General features: G+C 37.9%; 1 protein-coding gene across 1 annotated transcript in view; it reads right to left on the reverse strand.

Moving 5' to 3' along the window:
• The window catches only part of THSD7A (thrombospondin type 1 domain containing 7A), a 463607-nt gene that overhangs the window by 32823 nt on the left and 409330 nt on the right, over positions 1 to 21454 (reverse strand). Inside the window, exons 14-18 of the mRNA XM_043872412.1 lie at positions 13033 to 13211; positions 10747 to 10752; positions 8615 to 8748; positions 3472 to 3625; positions 608 to 752 (exon numbers count right to left, since the gene is read on the reverse strand). Of these exons, the coding sequence (XP_043728347.1) occupies positions 608 to 752; positions 3472 to 3625; positions 8615 to 8748; positions 10747 to 10752; positions 13033 to 13211 (618 nt within the window). The remainder of the gene's footprint in view (positions 1 to 607; positions 753 to 3471; positions 3626 to 8614; positions 8749 to 10746; positions 10753 to 13032; positions 13212 to 21454) is intronic.

Here is a 21454-nt window from a genome sequence, read left to right on the forward strand (position 1 = left end):
CCCCCACACAAAGAATTGCTGTCCCAGTACTTATAATGATTAAACATATTCTGAAGAAGAAAGACATCTTTCAATAAACTGATATCCATGGGAAAGATGTTTATTTCCACCTTCTGAAAGTGGGAGGATGTCTTACATAGGAACCCTTAGACTATTCACAATCTGCCTTAAGAGCTAATGTTTGTGTGATATTTTCATTCTCTATCTTGATGTTTATTAAAAATAAGACAGATAAATATTTATTTCAGTTAATACAGAATTACTTCTGGGGGAGTAAGCAGTGTGTATGGCTTTCCTGGTGACTCAGGCGGTAAAGAATCTGCCTGTAATGCAGGAGATGTGGGTTCGATCCCTGGGTTGGGAAGATCCCCTGGAGAAGGAAATGGCAGCCCACTCCAGTATTCTTGCCTGGAAAATCCCATGGACAGAGGAGCCTGGCAGGCTACAGTCCATGGGGTCACAAGAGTCAGACACAACTTAGTGACTAAATCACCAAGTAGCATGTCCAAAAGACATGTGATGGAGGTGAACCATCCACATTCTGGGAATGCTGCTAAGCTGACTGACATGGAATTTGGCCTTTATACGGCGAAGGCTACTCACGTACCTGTTACATTATAATCATAATGGAAGCAGTTTTTGTTCAGGTTGCAGGGTTCCTTCTCCACAGCGTCAGGGCAGGCTCTTCCTTCCTCGGCTGGTTGTCTGATGGGATCAGCTGACCTTTGCCGGAAACTGCTTTGATTGCAAGGCTGACAGAGAATAACACAACTCGTCAGAAAGGTGACTATGTGGCCACACAAGAGCTAACGTATTAAGGAACGCACTGGAGCAAGAGTTAGAACCTTTGGGCCACTGGTTAACTTCAATAATCTCATCTCTAAGTCCAGGTGTGGGATGCGTTTCTGATGTGCCATCTGGCTCTAAGATGGTGTGGACAGGGAATGCTGCCTGCTATTCCAGCAGACAGAGAATGCTCCCACTGTCCCTGTTCCACAAGGACCAAACCATCACCACTGAAGCTGCTGCAGGTGATGTGCCCCGAGGCAAACAGGATCGAGAAAAAGAGGCACCGTTCTATGCTTTGGATACTGACCTGAGATGGTTAAGATACATGTCTAAGGAATAATTTCAATGAGCCCAGATTCCTGCATATTCCTACACATAGGAAAGCACTAAAATCATTAAGTAGAGATTTCTGTTTTACTGATTAGCAGTACTCTTTTGATCTTTGACTACATGTTTTTTCCCAGCAAAAAACTCCTGCTTATTCAGGATCCTCCTCTACCTCTTTGGAGCAGTTCCTCAGAGCTACCTAAAAGGCCGTCTCCCAGGCCATTGTCCTCAGTGAGATCCCCAAACAAAACTTAACTGGCAACTCTGAGGTTGTGTCTTTTTCTTCACTTGACAATACTTAAGAGTCTATGTGTCTAACCTGAAAATATATCTGCTCCCCTACGTTTACTGCAGCATTATTTACAATAGCCAAGATACAGAAAAAACCAAAATGTCCATCGATGTATAGATAAGCTGTAGTATAATTATGCAGTGGAATATTATTCAGCCATAAAAAATGAGGATGTCTACAATTGGTGACAATATGGATGGACCTCAACAGCATTATGCTAAGCGAAGTGTCAGAGACAGATACCGTATGCTCTCACTTACACGTGGCATCTAAAACAAAACAAAACTCATAGAAAAAGATCAGACTTGCAGTTAACAGAAGGGGGGGTGGGGGGGAGGGAGAACTGCAGGAAAGTGGCCAAAGGTACACATTTCCAGCTGTAAGACAGTAAGTAGTCGGGATACATCCCCACCACTTGAACTACATCAAGTTCATCACGACGACTGTAGCTAACACTGCTGTACCTTATATAGCAAAGTTGTTAACAGAGTTAATCTTCACAGTTCTCATCACAAGCCGAATATTTTTCTCCCCCTTTATTCTTTTCTTCTTTTTAACATACTTATTTGAGAAGATGGATGCTAGCTGAAACTACTGTGGTAATCATTTCACAACATATGTAAATCAAACCCTCACGCTGTATGCCTTAAACATGTCTATTGATTATCTCTCAGTAAAACTGGGATTAAAAAAAGAGTCTATGTGTCAAATATTAATAGATACATCACATCATCCATACACAAACATATATGCTCATACTAATTACTGTAGGTCACAAACTTTACTATAGGTCATAGAACTTATAATCTATTTTCTCGGACCTGAAAAATTAAGCTTGTGTGTATGTGTGTGTGTTAGTCTATCACTTGTGTTTGACTCTGCGATGCCATGGACTGCAGCCCACCAGGCTCCTCTGTCCATGGATAAACAGCTATTGATATTTTCCTAATGTGCACACATAACATGCACACAAATATAAGGTAGCACTAATTTAAAAAAAACTGGCTGCCATTCTCCTGCTGGTACAGTCTTGTTTTCGAAACATTTGGTTATTAAGAGCAGAAACAGTAACTTCAAACCTGATGCTATGAAATTAGAATACAAAATCATTTGCACGCCCTTGTGAAACAGCTGATTCTTTCCTGCAGTTTATTCTGTATCCAAGTCAAATGCCATCCCTGTTTTGCTCCTGCTCTATCAGTTGGCTGCTAATCAACATCTTAATAATGTTAACACTGGAACAGAAAATTAATTTCTCCTTGAAAACATATATCTGTCCCATATTATATTTCAGCAAATAAATTACACATTAAATATCTTTTCCATGCTTTTGATGCCACATTGAGTGTGCGGTTTTACAAATGTGCCCAGGGTAAGCCAAATTTTCTACATCATCAGCCAGTCCTGTTTCAAGTGACTCTCCTCCCCAGGGCCCATGGAAGTGCCCCATGGGCTGCTGAAATCTAGAAGCTCTGTGCAATTTGAAACTCTAAGCTGGCTTTCCAGGTCCAAAGAGGCTCAGAGTCAGTGCGTGGAAAGAGATTCATTGATGCTCAGCTTTCTTCTTTCTACTCTCTTCCTTACCAGAATCTTTTGAGTTTTAGTGTCAATACTCCTGCTGCCATACCCCCATGGTGTGAAAAATTATTCCTACAATTTAAATAAAATGGACTGGGCAAAAAGCAAGGGATGATAACAACTTGACACTATGAAAGTACTTTTACTAGAGTCTCATTCTTTATCTCTTTACCTGGAGGGAATCATTATCACTACTGCAGTTTTTAACATGCTGTGTATTCATAAATCAATCTAAAGGCATTTCTGTGCTAGGATTAGGAGGATGGTGAAGGAGTATAAAGTTTGCAAGAGGCTAAGCTGTGCCGGGATGAGTCTAAACACTGCTGATTTTAAATGGCACATTCGTAAGAATGAAGTAGCCAACAGCACACCTTGTTTTGGTAACTAATTCAGTAACCAAGTTTTATTTTCTTAGTAGTAGTTTAAAAGCTTTAGTGGTAAGGAATTAAGCAAATTTGACATTAACAAATGGTTAATTGTCTCACCAAAGAGCATCGGGTCCACGGACCCCATTCGGATACCACACAATCCTCAGGACATGGCAGTTTGCACTCTCGAGAGCCCAGAGGCATCTCTTCTGGGTCACAGAGGTAATCCTCTACATGGTCAGAGGGGCCATCCGCTGTGTTCTGCATACATCTAGAAGAAAACATGTCTATCAGTGAAGGAATCTGAACAATCAAACAATGGCCAACCCACAAGGGTCAAGGTTTCTCTTAAGACATCACCATGGAGGCAGGGGATGGGGAGCTTGGCATTTAATGAATACAATTCTCCAAACATAAAGACATAGAAGATCTCTGCCTCCCATAAATAGTTGGAGCCCTTCAGTATGATTTAAAAATCTCTGCTTGCATGTATCATTATCATCTTTTAAATTGTAGCCACTATGTGTATATACTCTGTATATACAAACTCTATGTGTCTTCCTCTGAAAGGAGAGAGTCATTTATTTACACCTAAATATCATGCAGAAACTAAAGCGTTGGCCAAAGATATTCAGAGATGGGTTGCAATTTTGGAATATAATGCATTTTTTCCCTTTCAAGAAAAATAGTGGATTCCACAGAGAAGGTAGATTCACATACGATGGAGGACAAGGCACATTGATATCTCCTAAGGAGAGGTTTCATTAACTGCTTTTGAAAGTAACTGATGATATTTATCAAGTTATTTTGTCATTTAACAGGCAATTTTAGCTTCCCATTTGCTGATAACCTTAAAAGAAAGCCACAAGTGACAGACAATCATTAGAGTAATAGCACGACTTCTCTAAATGGCGTTGCTGGGATCTTCCCATATCTTGACCTTTTTTATTGTTAGCTTTCTTTTAACAGAATAAATCCAAACATTTCATTACATTTCATTCTGTTGTGAGCAGTCATAAAGGGCTCTTTAACTCATCTCTTGGGAATCTAATTAAAGTGGCTACTATTGGACTTCGCTTTTTACCATAGTTAATCTCTCCAGGCACTTTTCTAACAGAAGACAAAAACTTTATCCCTCATTTGTGACTCAGAGAAGGTCAACCAAATTAACAGGTTTGGGAAGAGAACTGCATTGCAGGAGATGAAGAGGAAGGCTTGGGCTCTTAAGCCTCTCAAACCCATTGCAATGTTTTATTTTATTTTTTTCCATTTATTTTTATTAGTTGGAGGCTAATTACTTTACAATATTGTAGTGGTTTTTGCCATAGATTGACATGAATCAGCCATGGATTTACATGTATTCCCCATCTCGATCCCCCCTCCCACCTCCCTCTCCACCCAATCCCTCTGGGTCTTCCCAGTGCACCAGCCCCGAGCACTTGTCTCATGCATCCAACCTGGGCTGGTGATCTGTTTCACAATTGATAATATACATGTTTCAATGCTGTTCTCTCTAAACATCCCACCCTCACCTCCTTCCACAGAGTCCAAAAGTCTGTTCTGTACATCTGTGTCTCTATTTCTGTTTTGCATTATATTACCAATTATACCTGGAATCTCAATTTTTCTCAGGGATTTACAATCAGTAGGGAGATTGCATCTTGACAGTTCTACTCTGCAGAATCTCCTTTCCATACAGTGCTGCTGATTTTAAGAGAAATGTGGGTTTCCTGTGGGATACATCAAAAAACTGGAAAACTATGCTGTTGATTTCATCTTACTTGGGTTTGTAACCTGAAAAAATATCCACAGAGATACCCAACTCTGCATTTTTTTGTATGCTGAATATAAATATAAATAGAAATCACTCATGTTGATGTTTGGCAGAAACCAACACAATACTGTAAAGCAATTATCCTTCAATTAAAGATAAATTAAAAAATAAAAACTAATCATAAAAAACATGCAAATGCAGACATTTTTGTAATTTCATTGTTGAAGGAAAAAAAATAAATTATACATTTTGGGGGGAGAATTTTAGTGTCCTAGGAAAAAATTTCTAGCTTCACTAGCATTTTAAAAATGCTCTGTTGACAGTAGCTCTGAGAGGACATGGAACAGACAGGACAGTTAAATCTCCAAAGTTGGATTTGCTGCTAAGAAAAGATTGCATTCATGTTAGGCTTTGACATGATGTACAAGGATTAACTTGCAAAATTACCTATTGATCCAGAGTTAGGGACAGATGTTCAATACTCTATTAAGTACTTATGTACATAAAACTTTATTTTCAAAGCCTTTTCTTTTCCTTCAGTTTTTATTATACAAGTAATAAATTCATTTTAGGAAAATCAGAAGAAATAATAAAAAATTCACTACATTATATCAGAGAGAATCACTCTCAGCAGACTACTGTATTTAAACATATATTTTCATTTCATTAAATAGGAATAAACTTTACCTACTATTTGCACCATTTAGGAAAAACATCAATAATATATGATAAACATCTCATGTTATTAACTGTTTTTTTAAGACATACTTTTTAATGATTACATTTGAATTTTGCAATTTCAGCATTTAAATGTGCCACAACTGCTAAAACCCCTTCTTGCTGACATTCAGATTATTTGTAAGTTTTATTTATTTGATTTTGTACTAATGATATTTTTATCACTGTAGAATGGTAAGAGTGGTTTAGTCCCACCACCACCATTTAGCATTGCGCAATACAGAAAAACTATTTGGATCAAGTCTTGAGCCCAAAGGAAGGCACTTTGAGTTCATCTGCTTTCTTCAAATGCCTGGACTTTTTCCATTCCATAAGAGAAGGGATTATGCTGTGAGAATATCAAACTGTTTTAGAAAACAGAGCCTAGAACCAAACTGGGGCCAAGGGTGGAGCCAGGCACCCACCACAGTGTGGCAGTAAGGGGGTAGATTGCCTGCAGAGATTGCAAAAGCAACAGAAATAACCAAATCTGACTGGTTCTTATTATCATCGTGTGCTGGACATTTTAGAAAAATGTCAATGAAAAAATATTCTGTCTCACCAGGGCAAATTGCTACTATTCCTCAGTCTCTGCAATGTCTCACCACCTTAGCAGCTCAGCTGGTAAAGAATCGCCTGCAATGCAGGAGACCCCAGTTTGATTCCTGGGTCTGAAAGATCTGCTGGAGAAGGGATAGGCTACCCACTCCAGCATTCCTGGGCTTCCCTTGTGGCTCAGCTGGTAAAGAATCTGACTGCAATGCAGGAGACCCCAATTTGATTCCTGGGTCTGAAGGATCCCCTGGAGAAGGGAAATGCTACCCATTCCAGTATTTTGGCCTGGAGAATTCCATGGGCTGTATAGTCCACAGGGTCACAAAGAGTCAGACATGACTGAGTGACTTTCACTTTCACACTTTCTTATCTTATAGATGTATTTGTCCTGAAATGTCACCCAATGGTTGCATCTACCGTGACATTTAACCTTAAGGAACATTATTACATGATAAGAAATTTTCATCAATTCTCCATTTACATTAAAAATGTTTACTGAAAAAATAAGTTGACCTTAAAAGTTACTTTGTTTAAAATGTGTTTGAAAATGTTGACAATAGCCATTTGGAAAGCAAAAAGAAGCAACATATATGAATCGACAGCTAGAGGGAAAGCTGAAAGAAGCTACTGTAATTTTTGTATTAACAAAAAACCAAACTTTATCAAATTTTTAATATAAAGAAAATACTTTTATATTTTAAAGATAAAATTTAAATTTGGCAGAAGAGTGGTAGAAAACAGAATATCTTTTTCTTCTCAGTTTCCCTATTAACTAATTTCCTCCACCCTTCATCTCATCCACTTTTTAATACTCAGAAAAATAACTTGAGAGTTAAGATGAGTGAGGTTTAAAAAAAGAGAGATAGAGATTATTTTTATCAGAGCCAATGTTTTACACAGAGTCCCAAGGTTTTATGATATAAACATTAATTTGCTCTACTTTCCTACTGAAACAGATAAACAAACAGTCATCTTAAATTCATAAAGAGTGACAAAACATTTGAGTTTCAATGCAACTCTGTCACTTTACTCACTGTCTGCTTAGGCACATTAATTACTTAGCACTTCTGAACCTTCTCTTAAAGTGGAGATAATAAAGCCTCATATACTGATTTCCCATGTTTGAGACCCTTAAGAATCATATGCAGATGCTTTAGGTATAATTTAATGAGTTAATTTAATTGTATTACACTTATTACGGGCTTCCCTTGTAGCTCAGTCAGTAAAGAATCTGCCTGCAATGCAGGAGACCCAGGTTCAACTCCTGGGTTGGGAAGATCCCCTGGAGAAGGGAATGGCTACCCGCTCCAGTATTCTTGCCTGGAAAATCTCATGGACAGAGGAGCCTGGTGGGCTACAGTCCACGGGGTCATAAGTGGCAGAGATAACTTAGCAACTAAACCACATTTTTTACAATATTTCAATTGTACTGGGTTTTAGAGAATTTCTATGAGTACGACAGGGTCTCAGTCTGGAGAGAGAGCATCTAATAAAGGGGACAGACATGTAGATGGATCTTTCAAACACTAAAGGGTATGTGGGGCATTAGAGAACAAGGCTGCTCAGTAGTATACAAGGATATCATACTTTCTATGACAATGGAAAAATACTGTGCTGTCTCAAAGAATAGCCACTAGCCCCCTCCCACTATGGAGCACTTAGAATGGGTTTAGTGTGGCTGAGGAGATGCATTTTATTTAATTTTCATTAGTTTAGATTTCAAGTGAAATAGCCACACGTGGTGAGTGGCTACCCTGCTGGCCGCTGGCCACAGATAACACGTGAGTGGCGCTAGCCAGCCAGGGGTTTTAGTGAAGGCTTCCCAGGGCAGTGGGAGTATTCAAGAGGTAGGCAGTTTGATGCTAAGGGTAAAGAGTTTATAAAAGATTATCACTGCACTAGGGTTAGAAATACAGTTGACCTTTAAGGAAGAACTGATTGGGGTTGGAAAATCTGCATTTAGTCCAGCTCACATTCACTACACAGCTTTTTCCTGGCAAGAGCACGGTGAAGCAAAACTTCCAAAAATCAGAAGATGGAGGTGACAAACCGCTGCTGGAAGCAGATCCTCTCAGAGCTTTCCATGAACCCAAGACTCCCTAAAAGTAAAGCTGAAGACAATTTCACTCAGGAGACCTGTGGGGCGGGCAAGTTCAGGCTGGCACACGAGAACTCGGGAGGCGGCGGCGCCTTGGCTTCCCTGCTTGGCCTTACCTCACTTTTCGGGTTTGCACACCCTCTCCGCAGTTGTCCCGCGTGTTCACAAAGGTCACCTTGCAGATACTCCAGGGCTCTGTGACCCATATGTACTGGCTGCAGTCACTGTGGCAAGGGACAACCTCATACACCTGAAACACACACAGGTCTCGGTGACCTCACATTGCAGTAATCGTGATATTTCACTTTTACACCAGCCTCTCACTGTTCATCGTCCTAAAACAGGAACATGGAGGCCCTCGTGAGAGGTCGAGTTGCAGCAGTGAAGGGCAGGCAGGGCTAGCCCTGTTGTGATGTGCTGATCTGCTATCCCACTGTGGCTGGAGATCAGACCTCACGGACCACATCAGACACACTCATACTTTCCGGGACTGACCCTTACCACACGGTATTATAACCTCCTGGGCCATGCCGCCTGTTCAGAGTTTCCTGTGTCTTCAGTACTTAGCCCGGGTGTTCGTATGTGAGGCATTCTATAGAGATTTGTTGAGTAAGATGAATAAATGAATAGAAGAATTATCATTAATTTTTAAGTAATTAAGTAGCACATAACCACACTTTTGAAACTGTGGTTTGGGAGAAGACTCTTGAGAGTTCCTTGGACCGCAAGGAGATCAAACCAGTCAACCCTAAAGGAAATCAACCCTGAATATTCATTGGAAGGACTGATGCTGAAGCTGAAACTCCAATATTTTGGCCACCTGATGCAAAGAATTGACTCACTGGAAAAGACCCTGATACTGTGGGAAAGACTGAAAGGCAGCAGGAGAAGTGGGCGGCAGAGGATGAGATGGTTAGATGGAATCACTGACTCAACGGGCATGAATGTGAGCAAACTCTGAGACAGTGGAGGACACGGGAGCCTGGCACTGGGCTGTCCAAGGGGTCACAAAGAGTCAGATGCGACTTAGCAACTGAACAACAGTAAGAACACAGCATATAAAAGTAGCTATTTTCAAATAAAAATAATTTGGCCCATTTTCCAAATACGTATGTATACCAGTAAGAATTTTTTCATGTTCCATATGGGAAATTAAAAGATAAATAATATGAAATACCACTATCTTAAATAAAGTTATCTTAAGTCATTTAGGGCTTGGAAGTAAGGTCTGAAACTGGTCTCATATTATACAGCTACAAAGCAGTGAGGGCCACATGGAATAAAGCAAATTGTCGGCGCTCTGGTGCCCATTAAGGCTTGCAGGTCCAGGTTTGCAGTGGTGTCGTTGGTTGGTTTCAGGATTTTTAGCACAATGAACGAACTATAGTCTTTTCTCAGTGAGAATGGAGTAAATCAATGGGGAAAAAAAAAAAAGGACTTTAATCCACTGCAACAGAGCTGACTCAATCATTAAAGAAAAATGCCTCTTAAAATTATTTCAAAATCTATGCTAATTCAACTCTATTTCTTACTTTATACATACCCATCCACACACAATAATAGGTGAATATTTTACATAGTCATTCAATTACAGAAAATACAGATTTAAATAGTCCATTGGAACCATTCTTTGTGCAAATTTTCATTTTACTAAACATCCTTATAAAGTGAATAAAGTTGACCTACTACACATAGGAAAAAAGCATGCACTGTTGGAGTAAGAATCTGTAATTACTGTCATAAGTGATGACCTTCACGTTGCGTTCTGTATTAAAATAGGATTAAATACTATTTTAGTATTTAGTAAAACATTACCCCACATGTTGTGGAGAAGGGAACGATTGAAAGGGAAAAGCCATCTTTCCTAGTCCTTTGACGGCTTTCATTTTAATCTCCTACGCTGGAGAGAATACAGATCAGTTCAGAGTGGCCTCCCGCAACCACTTGGAGCCCACCTACTCCTCTCCCTCACTTTCTGAGAAGCATGAGACAGGAGATGTCACTGCCTCTCAAGGCGAGTGATTTAAGCTTGTTCTCCCCTATCCCCGTACCTTAGGCCCTGATTTTAAAATGAGAAAACACATGTAACACATTAGGGCAAAAAAAAAGGAACAGCTGCAGAAGAAAAGTTTATGAGAAATATGACTTCTTTTGCGTAAAAGATAAAAAGAATACATTCTCTGATGCCAGGAGTAGAATGGAAACCAACAGCACTCTATCATGAACCATGAAGTTTAGCAGTTCTTACCTGGGCCTGCAGCAGGGTTCACCAGGAATGAGGAAAAGGGAGAGAAACAGAGACAAGTTAAAATGTCAGTGTATTTGGCGAGAAGATCTCACGTTCTAAGTTTCAAGTATTAGCCATATAAAAATGGTGGGTTTTATTTTTTTTTTGGTATTTTTTTTGGTAAATGACTCGAACATTTATCTTAGACCTTGAAATAGAAAAACCAACTCCTCATTATTGTTTAAAATTAAGATACACAAACGAATTGCAAACAGCACAGCCCAGGAAAGGATTTGATAGGCAGGATGAAGAAATCTTAGAAAACCGAGTAGACCTCAAAATACGTATCATGGGCAATTAATATATGACTGCAAATATCTGGTGGACCAAACTGTGAGTAGACTATTTACAGACTGATTGATCTTAATCAATTCATTCACCCATATTTCTGAGGAAATGAGTATTTGCTTCCTCAAATGGAAAATGGAACCTCAGAAACCATTTTCAAGGCAAACTACCACAGATTGCTTATTGAGGAATGTATGACTGCAGTAAAAATCTATATGACTTATAATTTTCACAAATTTACACCAAACCCCCCCCAATTTTCAGTTATACAAACCTTTGCATATTCTTTACTTTTCTTACATTTTACTAACAAATAAATCCTTAGAAGTTTCTACTTTTAATGTAGAATATTTATGCTCAAAGACTCAGAAATCGATTATTTCCTGTTTCAGTTTCAATTTTTCCATTGTACATGTCTCAATATTCCACCAGTAGACTGGTAACAAATACTCAGATATCATACTCTGCATTAGATTTTATCAGAGTGACAGAGAAGTGGCTTAGGGAACAGTTTTAGTAGCAAAGACAGCTTGGCACAGCCATTTTGAACATTCCTAAATTCACTACATAAAAGACGCTGAGGCAAACAAAACTTACTTTAAATTCTGGCTGGCTGTACACATACACACTAAAGGTAAGAAAATGCGTAGCGGTTATTCAAAACGTGGATAAAAATGATTGAAATTTAAGTTTACTATTGGAAATTCAATATTTCAAAACTTGTAGAAAAATATTCTTTTGTTAACAATAAACATTACATTTCAGTTATTCTGTTTCATCAGGGTCATGCACTTTCTTCTTCAGAAATAGTTACTGGGATAGAGAAAATCAACTCCCAGTAGATGGCAGCAGTGCAGTATATTCTTCACCGTTGGTTGCATTTATTTAAGGGCAAGTTAAGCGATTTTACTTGGGAAAAATCAACATTCTTTTAGAAGACTTCCTGTGCAATTTAATTCTCCACTTTCCTGGCCCTTAATTGCTTTATTCAAAAGTTATTTTTATTTTTCTATAATTTACTTTTATTGTGATGAACAAAGGTTATTTTGGGAAGGCAAATGTGTATGGGTTAGCAGTGTATTTGAAGGTTAAAATTAGACAATCTATGTGTGTATGAAATGTACATACATATTTAAATTTGGTTCATACATATAACTTGGTTCTTTTGAGACTTAAAGTTAAATATACATCTTAATAGCCACACACATATTTCATATCTAGTGTGAAATTCACTATCTGTTAATTCTCATGTAGGCCAAACATGGCAATAACTGTCTGATGAATCTTATGTTACATTAAATGAGTAATCTTATATTCAACAATTCCCCCTATTAGATATTTCACTCTTTATTTCCAGTGGAACACAAGTAATAACTATAAATAGCTGCTAACAAAGTGTGTATTCAAAGTCAAAGAAAGTTCCAAATAACACTGAAAAGGCCAATCACCAAATTGATAGATAACATAGTTACTTTGACACCATCTTCGTATCTCTTTCTTCTTAACATATTTCATATCAAACAGAATATATATTCCCCAATTTTTGACCCACACCATACATACTTTCCTTGATTTTAATTTGTATGGTTGGCAATTGAGATTTTTTTTCTGAGTCTAATGGATTTACCAGATAAGACAATCTTGCTCTCAACACTCAAATTACTGTATAACAACAGATTAAATACCTTGACAGTATTTCAAAGGTAGATTTCATTTATTTCCATTGAATTATATTAATATGCACATATATACACATACAGTATATTAAATCTCTTGCAAATACAGAGATCATCCATCTGACTTGTAATTTTAATAATTTACTCAGGCATGGTAAAGATAAAGTGGGTCAAATATCTTATTCAGGGGTTATTATTTATTCTCTATTTTGGGTAAAAAAAAAAAGAGAGCTCAATGTGCATCTAAGAAGTATTTTACAATATTCCCAAGAGCAGAAAATACCTGGTTGACATGATCCAGTTTGGGGCATGGCCTGCCTCCATTATAGGGTTTTTCACGCAGCCATTTAGACCGAACCTTCACGCCGCTCCCACAGGACTTGCTGCAGCGCGACCAATTGGACCACTCACTGAGCTTGCAGTCTGAGGGGCAGGGGATGATGCAGGCCTCTTCAATGTAACCTGTGCGGACAAAAATGAGACAAGAGCTGTCTCCTCCACATGTCACTCGGCTATTACCACCCACCATTCCAGCCCATTTAGAAGGTCCAAGTTTGACTTGCCAGCAACATGCAAATATAGCGGTGTCTCTGTCATTAGGGACTCAAATTAAATCCTGCAGGAAAACGACCGATAAGACAGCGACTCTGTTAAAATAACAGCTGAGCAGCTGCCATGTGATCTGCTCAGGATTCATGCTCGCCATATTTCAACATTTCTGACTTTCTGACAGCTCGTGTTTAATTGACAGTAACCTGTCTGCTGCCATGTCATTCTCATGCTGCCAGAATAATACATTAAAAAAAAGTATAACAGTTTTCTATAAAATCCTATCTGCTAATGTCACATAAGTTCAAGTGTCTGAGTCCATGCAACATTCTTCCTCAAGAAGAAAGCCAGACCCTCTCAATCAATATTCAAAAGGAACCACTTAACTTAGCACCTTATGTTTCGCTTTCATTGAAAATCAAGTCTGATGAAGAAAAATGAAGGATGTTAAATAAATAATGCCTCATATTATTATAGTGCTGTCAATTTCAGAGCGCCTTCACATACTGTATTCAATTGATTCTCTTGAAAATAGCATACATGTAGTGGGCACGTACTGATGCTTTACTGGACAGATAAGATAAAAATACAGAGAGAGAAATGACAGGGCAAGGTCACGCAGTCAGAGATGAGGCTAGGATCTAGTCTAGTCTAGCACTCATTCCATCAAATCACACAGTCAATTAATTTAAGAGTCTGCAGATTTGTCCTGAGAAATGGGAGCATTTTCCTTAACCACTCCCCCAGTACCAACTTGGCACTTCACAGTTATCAATTTATCCCTATTTTTCTCAAGACAAGTAAGTGGAAACAGCAAAATTCCCCTGGTCAAGAGTCAAATGTTATCCTCTGTCACACTCTGCCTGTGAGAACGTTCCAGAAACAAGAGAACACTCTGCTCTTGTCATTTGACATCAATGCCAAAGATTCCATTTTGAAAATGACTACAATGTAAACAGTTTCTATTAAGAACTCTAGGTAGACTTTTAAAAACTTAATTGAGACATAATTTATATATCATAAAAGTCAGCTCATGTTTTGGTCTTTAATATAGTCTGTGTTATGCAACCATCACCACTATCTGCTTTCAGAAGATTTTCATTACCACTGCTATACCTATTAGCAGCCATTTCCCATTTTCCCCTACCGTACTCTAGCAACCACTAATCTAGACCGTATCTCTTAAGAATTCACCTATTCTGAACATTTTATAAAATGAAATCAAACATTATGCTTTATGATGGGCTTCTTTTACTTAATACAATGTTTTCAGGATTCTTTTATGTTGGGACATTTATTAGTACCTCATTGCTTTTTATAACTAAACAGTATTCCATTGTATGGACATATATTTTTTAATCCTTTCATCAGTTGATGGACATTTTAGTTGTTTCCATGCTTTGTACATTACAAATAATGCTGTGAATATTTGTGTACAAGCTTCTGTACACGTGAGTTTTCAATTCTCTTGGGTATGTATCTAGGAACGGAATTACTTGATCATATGATAACTCTTTATTTAACTTTTTACTGAAATGCCAAACTGTTTTCCAAAGTGACTGTACCATTTTACAATACCACTAGCAGGATATGAGTGTTCCACTTTATACATTTGTCAAAACTCATTTATTATGTCTCTTTTATTTTAGTGTCCTTTGAAGAACAAAAGTGTAAATGGTAATGAAGTCCAGTTTATCTACTTTTATTTTTATTTCTGTGCTTTGATGTCCTATCTGGAAACCATTATCTAATCCAAGGTCATAAAGGTCAAAAACACCCATTTTTTCCCAAGAGTTTTATAGTTTTAGTTCTTATATTTAGGTATATAATTCATTTTGAGTCAAGCAAAAAATGTCTAGTCACTTACAAATCCATGTCATCAGTAACCAAATTATTTAATGTTTATAAAAGACAATTACTTAACAAAAAGCCAACTATTTCCAAGTATTATCAAAACTGCTTTAGTAAAAGAACACTAGTATTTCATACATAATAAATTATTGAAATATTTCTAGAATTGCATTTCCTACCTTGTGCATGTGTGTGTGCTAAGCTGTATCTAACTTTTTGCAACCCTATGAACTGCAGCCTGCCAGGATTCTCTGTCCATGGGATTCTCCAGGCAAGAATACTGGGGTGGGTTGCCATGCCCTCCTCCAGGGGATCATCCTGACCCAGGGATCAAACCCGTGTCTCTTATGTCGTCTGCACTGGCAAGCAGATTCTTTACCACTAGCGCCACCTTTCCTGGCTTGCAAAACATCAAAATAACTGCAAAAACAAACCTCTAACCTTTTGTCATTCAGTAATTATAACTGACAGTAGACTCACATGATTTTTCATGTTACTACTTCAGAGTAACAGATAAATGGAAATTCTTTCCATTTTATCTGCTGAAGTACAATGGCATTGGTGAAATATGTCATGTCTGACTTCAGTTTCATTCACATTGTATTATTAAGTAAGCAGATATAAAATTTTTATGTTTGATCTTCCAAGAGAGTATTCCAGAGAATGTCTCTCCGATAAAACTCAATCTATTAAATTGCTGAAAGATACAAATTAGGCACTGAGATAAAGACACAACTGCAAAAGAGTATAATGCTTAGCATTCCATTTTAATTTTCTAATGTGTAACAACATTCAATAATTGCCTGTCATGTTTATCTCGTACAATTAAAATCCTTAATGCTACTAGTGAACTGCCAGATAAGCATTCCCCTGCCTTCTCCACTAGGATCATTTTTGAGGGCAATTAACGCCAAACGATCATGGGGGATAGAAAGACAGAAACATCTGAAGCGTTTTAAGGCTAAATAAACTGCTGGCATCTTGAAGCAATTTATGGTTCCCGAGAATGCTGGAATAAAATAAATGACTTCACAATGAGGGTGTTAAAACTTGGTAGCTCAAACACAGAATATGACACATGAAAAAATCAAACTCCTGAATTTGATTGTAGTTTTTGTATCTATATCTGTTCTGAAGGCTGCTTTCAGGTTGAAATGAATACAAAATTATCAGGCTTTGAGTGGCAACCAGAGGACCTTTGAGATACACCCTGTCACCTCATTCATTTGAATTATGAATGTGCAGATAAAATAACTTTCAACAACTTTCCCAATTATGATATTGTGCTGTTGAAAGGTGTACTGCTGATAGATTAAAGAATTCATTTTGAAAGCACGTGGAACATATTGGTTGGTTCTGATTTACAGCTGTGTGAGTGAGCACGGCTGGCACTCCATTGGAAACATCTGGATTAATCTCAAAAGTGACCCGAAAAATCTATCCTGCTTAAATGTGTGTTATATGCACATGACTGCAATTGCAAATGAGGACATTTAGCTACAATGGTCCTTATGGATTTGAAAATACTGGAAAAAGGTCACTGAAAAGTAGTTTCAAAATGAATAGAATATACTTTTGTAATTATATATTAAGAACTGATAACTTGAAAAGCTGGGGAAACTAAAGTACCATGTATATATCCAAACTCCTATAATCAACTCTTCTACCTATAAAATTCTTATATTCAGTGTTTGAAAGGTTATGAATCAACCCTGGGCAACTAAAATGTTCATGATGAAGTATTCGGGTAAGTTCATATAACTGCAATAAACAGTTATTTTAATTTTATTTTTATATTTTTGTTTCCTATACATGTGAAGACATATCTCTTCATAACTGCTAGGTACTTATAGACTTTCTCAGAAAATTTCAACATCAGTTTTAATTGCTGTCAGATTTTGTAGCTGTTGCTCTTCCAATACTGATAGCTTACCCAGTGACTAGGAGCATTCAGATTCAGGCAGTGTACCTATGTAGTTCATGATCAAGGCCATTTCTAATAGCAAACTCTAAAACACTGCTGTATAATGAAGACTTTGGCTGTTCTGTTTCTCTGATTCCTGGCAGACAGCTTCTAAGCTCTGAAATTTCCTGAGTGACAGGAGTATCTTTGTTATTCATGGTGGGCCTCTTAGACTACATGTGAGTTTATTAGAAGATGTTTAAGGAAGGGGGATGACTGTACCATGAAGACCAACCATGTATTTAAAAAGCTTGGGACTTTCAGCCTCTTGATATCCTCCCAGCCTATTGGGAGAGGAGATTGAGTTTAACTGTGTGGTCAGTGATTCAACTAATAATGCCTACATAACAACTCCTTCCCCACTAGAAAACTCTGGATACAAAAGCTCAGGCTGGCAAAGGACATCCATGGGCCAAGATGGTGATGTCTCCTGGTTCCACGAGACGACAGCACGGATGCCCCGTGTTTGGGACCCTCCCAGCCTTCATCTATGTATCCCTTCTATTGACTGTTTCTGATTTTCATCCTTTTGCTATAATAAAACTCTAAGTATGATGCTTTCTGAGTTCTCTGAATCATCCCAGCAAATCATTGAACCTGAGCGAGTAGTGGGAACCCCTAAATCTGTGGCCAGTTGGTCAGAAGTGAGGCTCACCCGGGAGCCCTGAACACGCACAGCTCATGTCTGAAGCGAGAGCAGTCTTGTAAAGGACTGAACCCTTAGCCTGTGAAGTTTAGCCCAAGTCCAGGTAGTCAGTGTCAGAAATGAATTCTACTTTCAGATGTATATATTTTATTTAAAAAGGAAATAAACTTATTTATGTAAGAGCCCATATCCAAAGTTTACTTATTCAACCAAAATAAAAACTTTGAGAATAATTAGATACATGAAGGCATTTATGGACTTTTTCTCCTCAAATCTAACATTTACAATTTTAACTAATATTGTATTAAAAATTGGAAAAAATGTTCTAAGAACCCATTTTGGAAATAGGGCTTTGTCAGCAATATAAACATATTTGACAGAGTGTTCAGATTATGAAGTAATAGGAAATAAATTAACTTTGAAACAGCAGAGTGATTTATTTTGAACTGGATCCAAGGCAGGGCACTGTTCTTTTAGTCAATAAGAATCACACAATGACACGAAGTATTTCCAAAGGATGATCTTTAAACACTAGTTTGTTGGATTCTCAGCTTCCCTGGTGGCTCAGACAGTAAAGAATCTGCCTGCAATGTGGGAGACCTGGGTTTGATTCCTGGGTTGGGAAGATCCTAATAAATGTTAACATGATTTTTATAAAATGGTCAAGCAAGTTGGAAAATTGTTGCATTAAACTAGGTTAAACAGGTCTTTTTACCCTGGGCTTTCTCTTTGTTGTGTATTGTATGTTTGCTAACATGAACAGTGAATCTCTAGGAGAATGACTCAGACACTGCATTATATGCTTCTTAACTTTTTCCTACAGCATCTCCCTGGACCAGTGAGAAACAGATCATTCCAATAGGTTGCAATTATAATGCATTAAAACTGGATTCATGTTTTGAGCTGTACAGAGTTTTAATGTTTAATTAGACCTTTTTATGTCCATTTCTAGATAAGGGAAAAATGCAAAAGCTAACAAAAACAAAACCCCTAAACTTAAGAAAATTTCTTCTTAGTTTATACTTTAAAGTTTTAAAGAAGTAAAGGTTAAACATATGGCAAAGAGAGAGGAAACTGTTATGCAGATAAACTTCTTGAATATTTTTTTAATGACTATTTTAAATGACCATTTTGTGTTTATGCAGATTAGCTACAATTTCCTACAGGGATAAGCTGGCTTTCAATGTAACTATGAAAAAATGGCTAAACATTGGAGAGTAAATGCAAGTGAAGGTTTTCCTTTTAAATTTAACTTTAAAATGCCCACAAATATGTTGGCGTGCTCTCAGGTTACTTTTTGAGCCCATCGATATGGTTTATGTCTAATATAAACCATGTGGTTTATGTCTAATTCTTCATGCATTTACAAAAAAAATTCTTATGCATAAGCCTTGCTCACTATATAATCATTTTGATGGTACTTTGAAGTAGAAAAAGACCAGGGATCGAACTTTAGTTTCCTGTATCTCCTGCATTGCAGACGGATTCTTTACCCTCGAGCCATAGGGGGAGTCCTGAAATGAGACCACACTCAACTAAAGGGTATTAGACTATATTCAACTAATGGGTATTACAGTTACTTTGGACTTGCAGGGCATTAATATAACAGGATTCTATATGAGGGTCAGTTAGTATCTCTATGAATTATGAAACCTTATAATACAATAGGCTTCCCTGCTGGCTCAGCGGTAAAGAAGCTGCCTGCAATGCAGGAGACACAGGTTCCATTCCTGGGTCGGGAAGATTCCCTGGAGGAGGAACTGGCAACCCACTCCAGTATTCTTGCCTGGAAAATCCCACAGACAGAGGAGCCTGGAAGGCTATAGTCCCTGGGGTAGCAAAATAGTCGGACAAGACTTAGTGACTAAACAACTACAACAACCTCAAGAACAACATAACACAACAGGAGTAATGAACAACTTTGTGGTTGTATCAATCAAATTATCATCGTTATCAGCACGATTATCACACCTAATCGTTTCACTGAAGTTAGTTATCTTAGGGCTTCCCTTGTGGCTCAGCTGGTAAAGAATCAGCCTGCTCTGCGGGAGACCCGGGTTTGATTCCTGGGCTGGGAAGATCCCCTGGAGAAGGGAAAGGCTACCCACTCCAGTATTCTGGCCTGGAGAATTCCACGGGCTGTATAGACTATGGGGTCGTCGCAAAGAGTCGGACACGACCGAGCGACTTCCACTCACTCGCTCAGTGCTATCTTTCCTCTAAGGCAATGGGGAGGGGGAGGGGTCTGAGCCCAAAAGAAAGGATGTGGAATAAAACATAATAGCAGATATTGTTGATAAAGGCAAAGATAAATAGATTTTTCTCTGCTGCTGCTGCAAATAATGAACTGTCCTTGGTAGTTAAATTTTATTTTAAGCAGTGAAATACTTTGTTCCTAAAATAGTAGAAAGCGCAGTAAGTGTACGGGGTATCCCGGAGGCTATATTTGACAGCCTGGCCTGAGGGGCTCCATGGAGCCCAGTTTAAAAGCTTATAAGTAAGTACTACTAGGCTGAGGTCTCTGTGACGTGGAGCACACAGAACTTAGTGATAACACCAGAAGTATTCCCATCTCATACAGCGTGAATGGTGGCTGCAGGAAAACTGCCAAGGAAAGTCACCCTCAACCTCTATGGTCCTCCTTCAGGGCGCCTGTTAGAAAAGAATGCTGGCATCCACACTTTATTTACAGTCCACCCTAGGTACCTGGTTTCTTTTTGTACCCACATATCCACAGTAGCCCTTTCTTTATTTCCCTGATTCTTGAAACTTGCATCTTCTATCTCAGGAAAAGTCTTTCTCATTCTCTGCCTGTCTTTTTACATTTGAAGGGAAAAAGATCTCAATTGTGAAAGATGACTGTAAAACCAACACTAGCTTTATCTGTATTATCAAATGAAAGGTTTAAATTCTAAAATGAATTAAGACATCAGAAAAATACTACCAACTGAAAAAGTTTCTTAGAGAAATCAGCACTCCATTTCAGCTCATTTAAAAAACTCTATATTGCCTTTTTTCCTGCTTTAATGAAACATGCTCTTTCTCAAATACAGGCATCTACTACAATAAGGAATAACTTCTCACTCCATTTTGTTTCTAATTAACCTTTAACATTAAACATATCATCTTCTATAGAATTTCATTACAAAAAGGAAAACATTCCAGGTATATTATGGTTCAGTAGTCATGTAGGTTATTTCAGAATCTACTTTCTTCATATCCATAATTAATTTTATCAGATGTACTCTGAACTCCACAATGTCTTAAAAGTATATATTCTAGATCTAAAATTTACTTGTAAATTAAGTACTCTCTGAATTTTAAAAAATTTCAGTTGGGCACTTGTACAAGAAATACACTTAGGATGCATTCCTTTTCTAAGTTTTGTTGATGGTCTTTTTTTTGTTCCCATAAATCCTAATAGGAAAAAGACCCCACACTTTGTGGCATGTATACAAGAATTTCTGACTGATAAGGCAGCATCCAGCGTTTACAGTTCCTTACAACACTGAGGGACGATCATTCAAACATGATACCTGTTTTCAAATATTCCACATCATAACTGCGGGCAACTGGTGAAATAAAGATGTAGATCATTTAGGTTATTATGCAATAATATTAAGTGTTGCCATAAGGGTAAGCTATCATTATAAAATGAGAACATCTTACTAAAAAGCTTTTGTTTCACTTGTAAAG

This window comes from Cervus elaphus, chromosome 18 (genome assembly GCF_910594005.1).
Source record: "Cervus elaphus chromosome 18, mCerEla1.1, whole genome shotgun sequence".
In the NCBI taxonomy this organism is placed as follows: domain Eukaryota; kingdom Metazoa; phylum Chordata; class Mammalia; order Artiodactyla; family Cervidae; genus Cervus; species Cervus elaphus.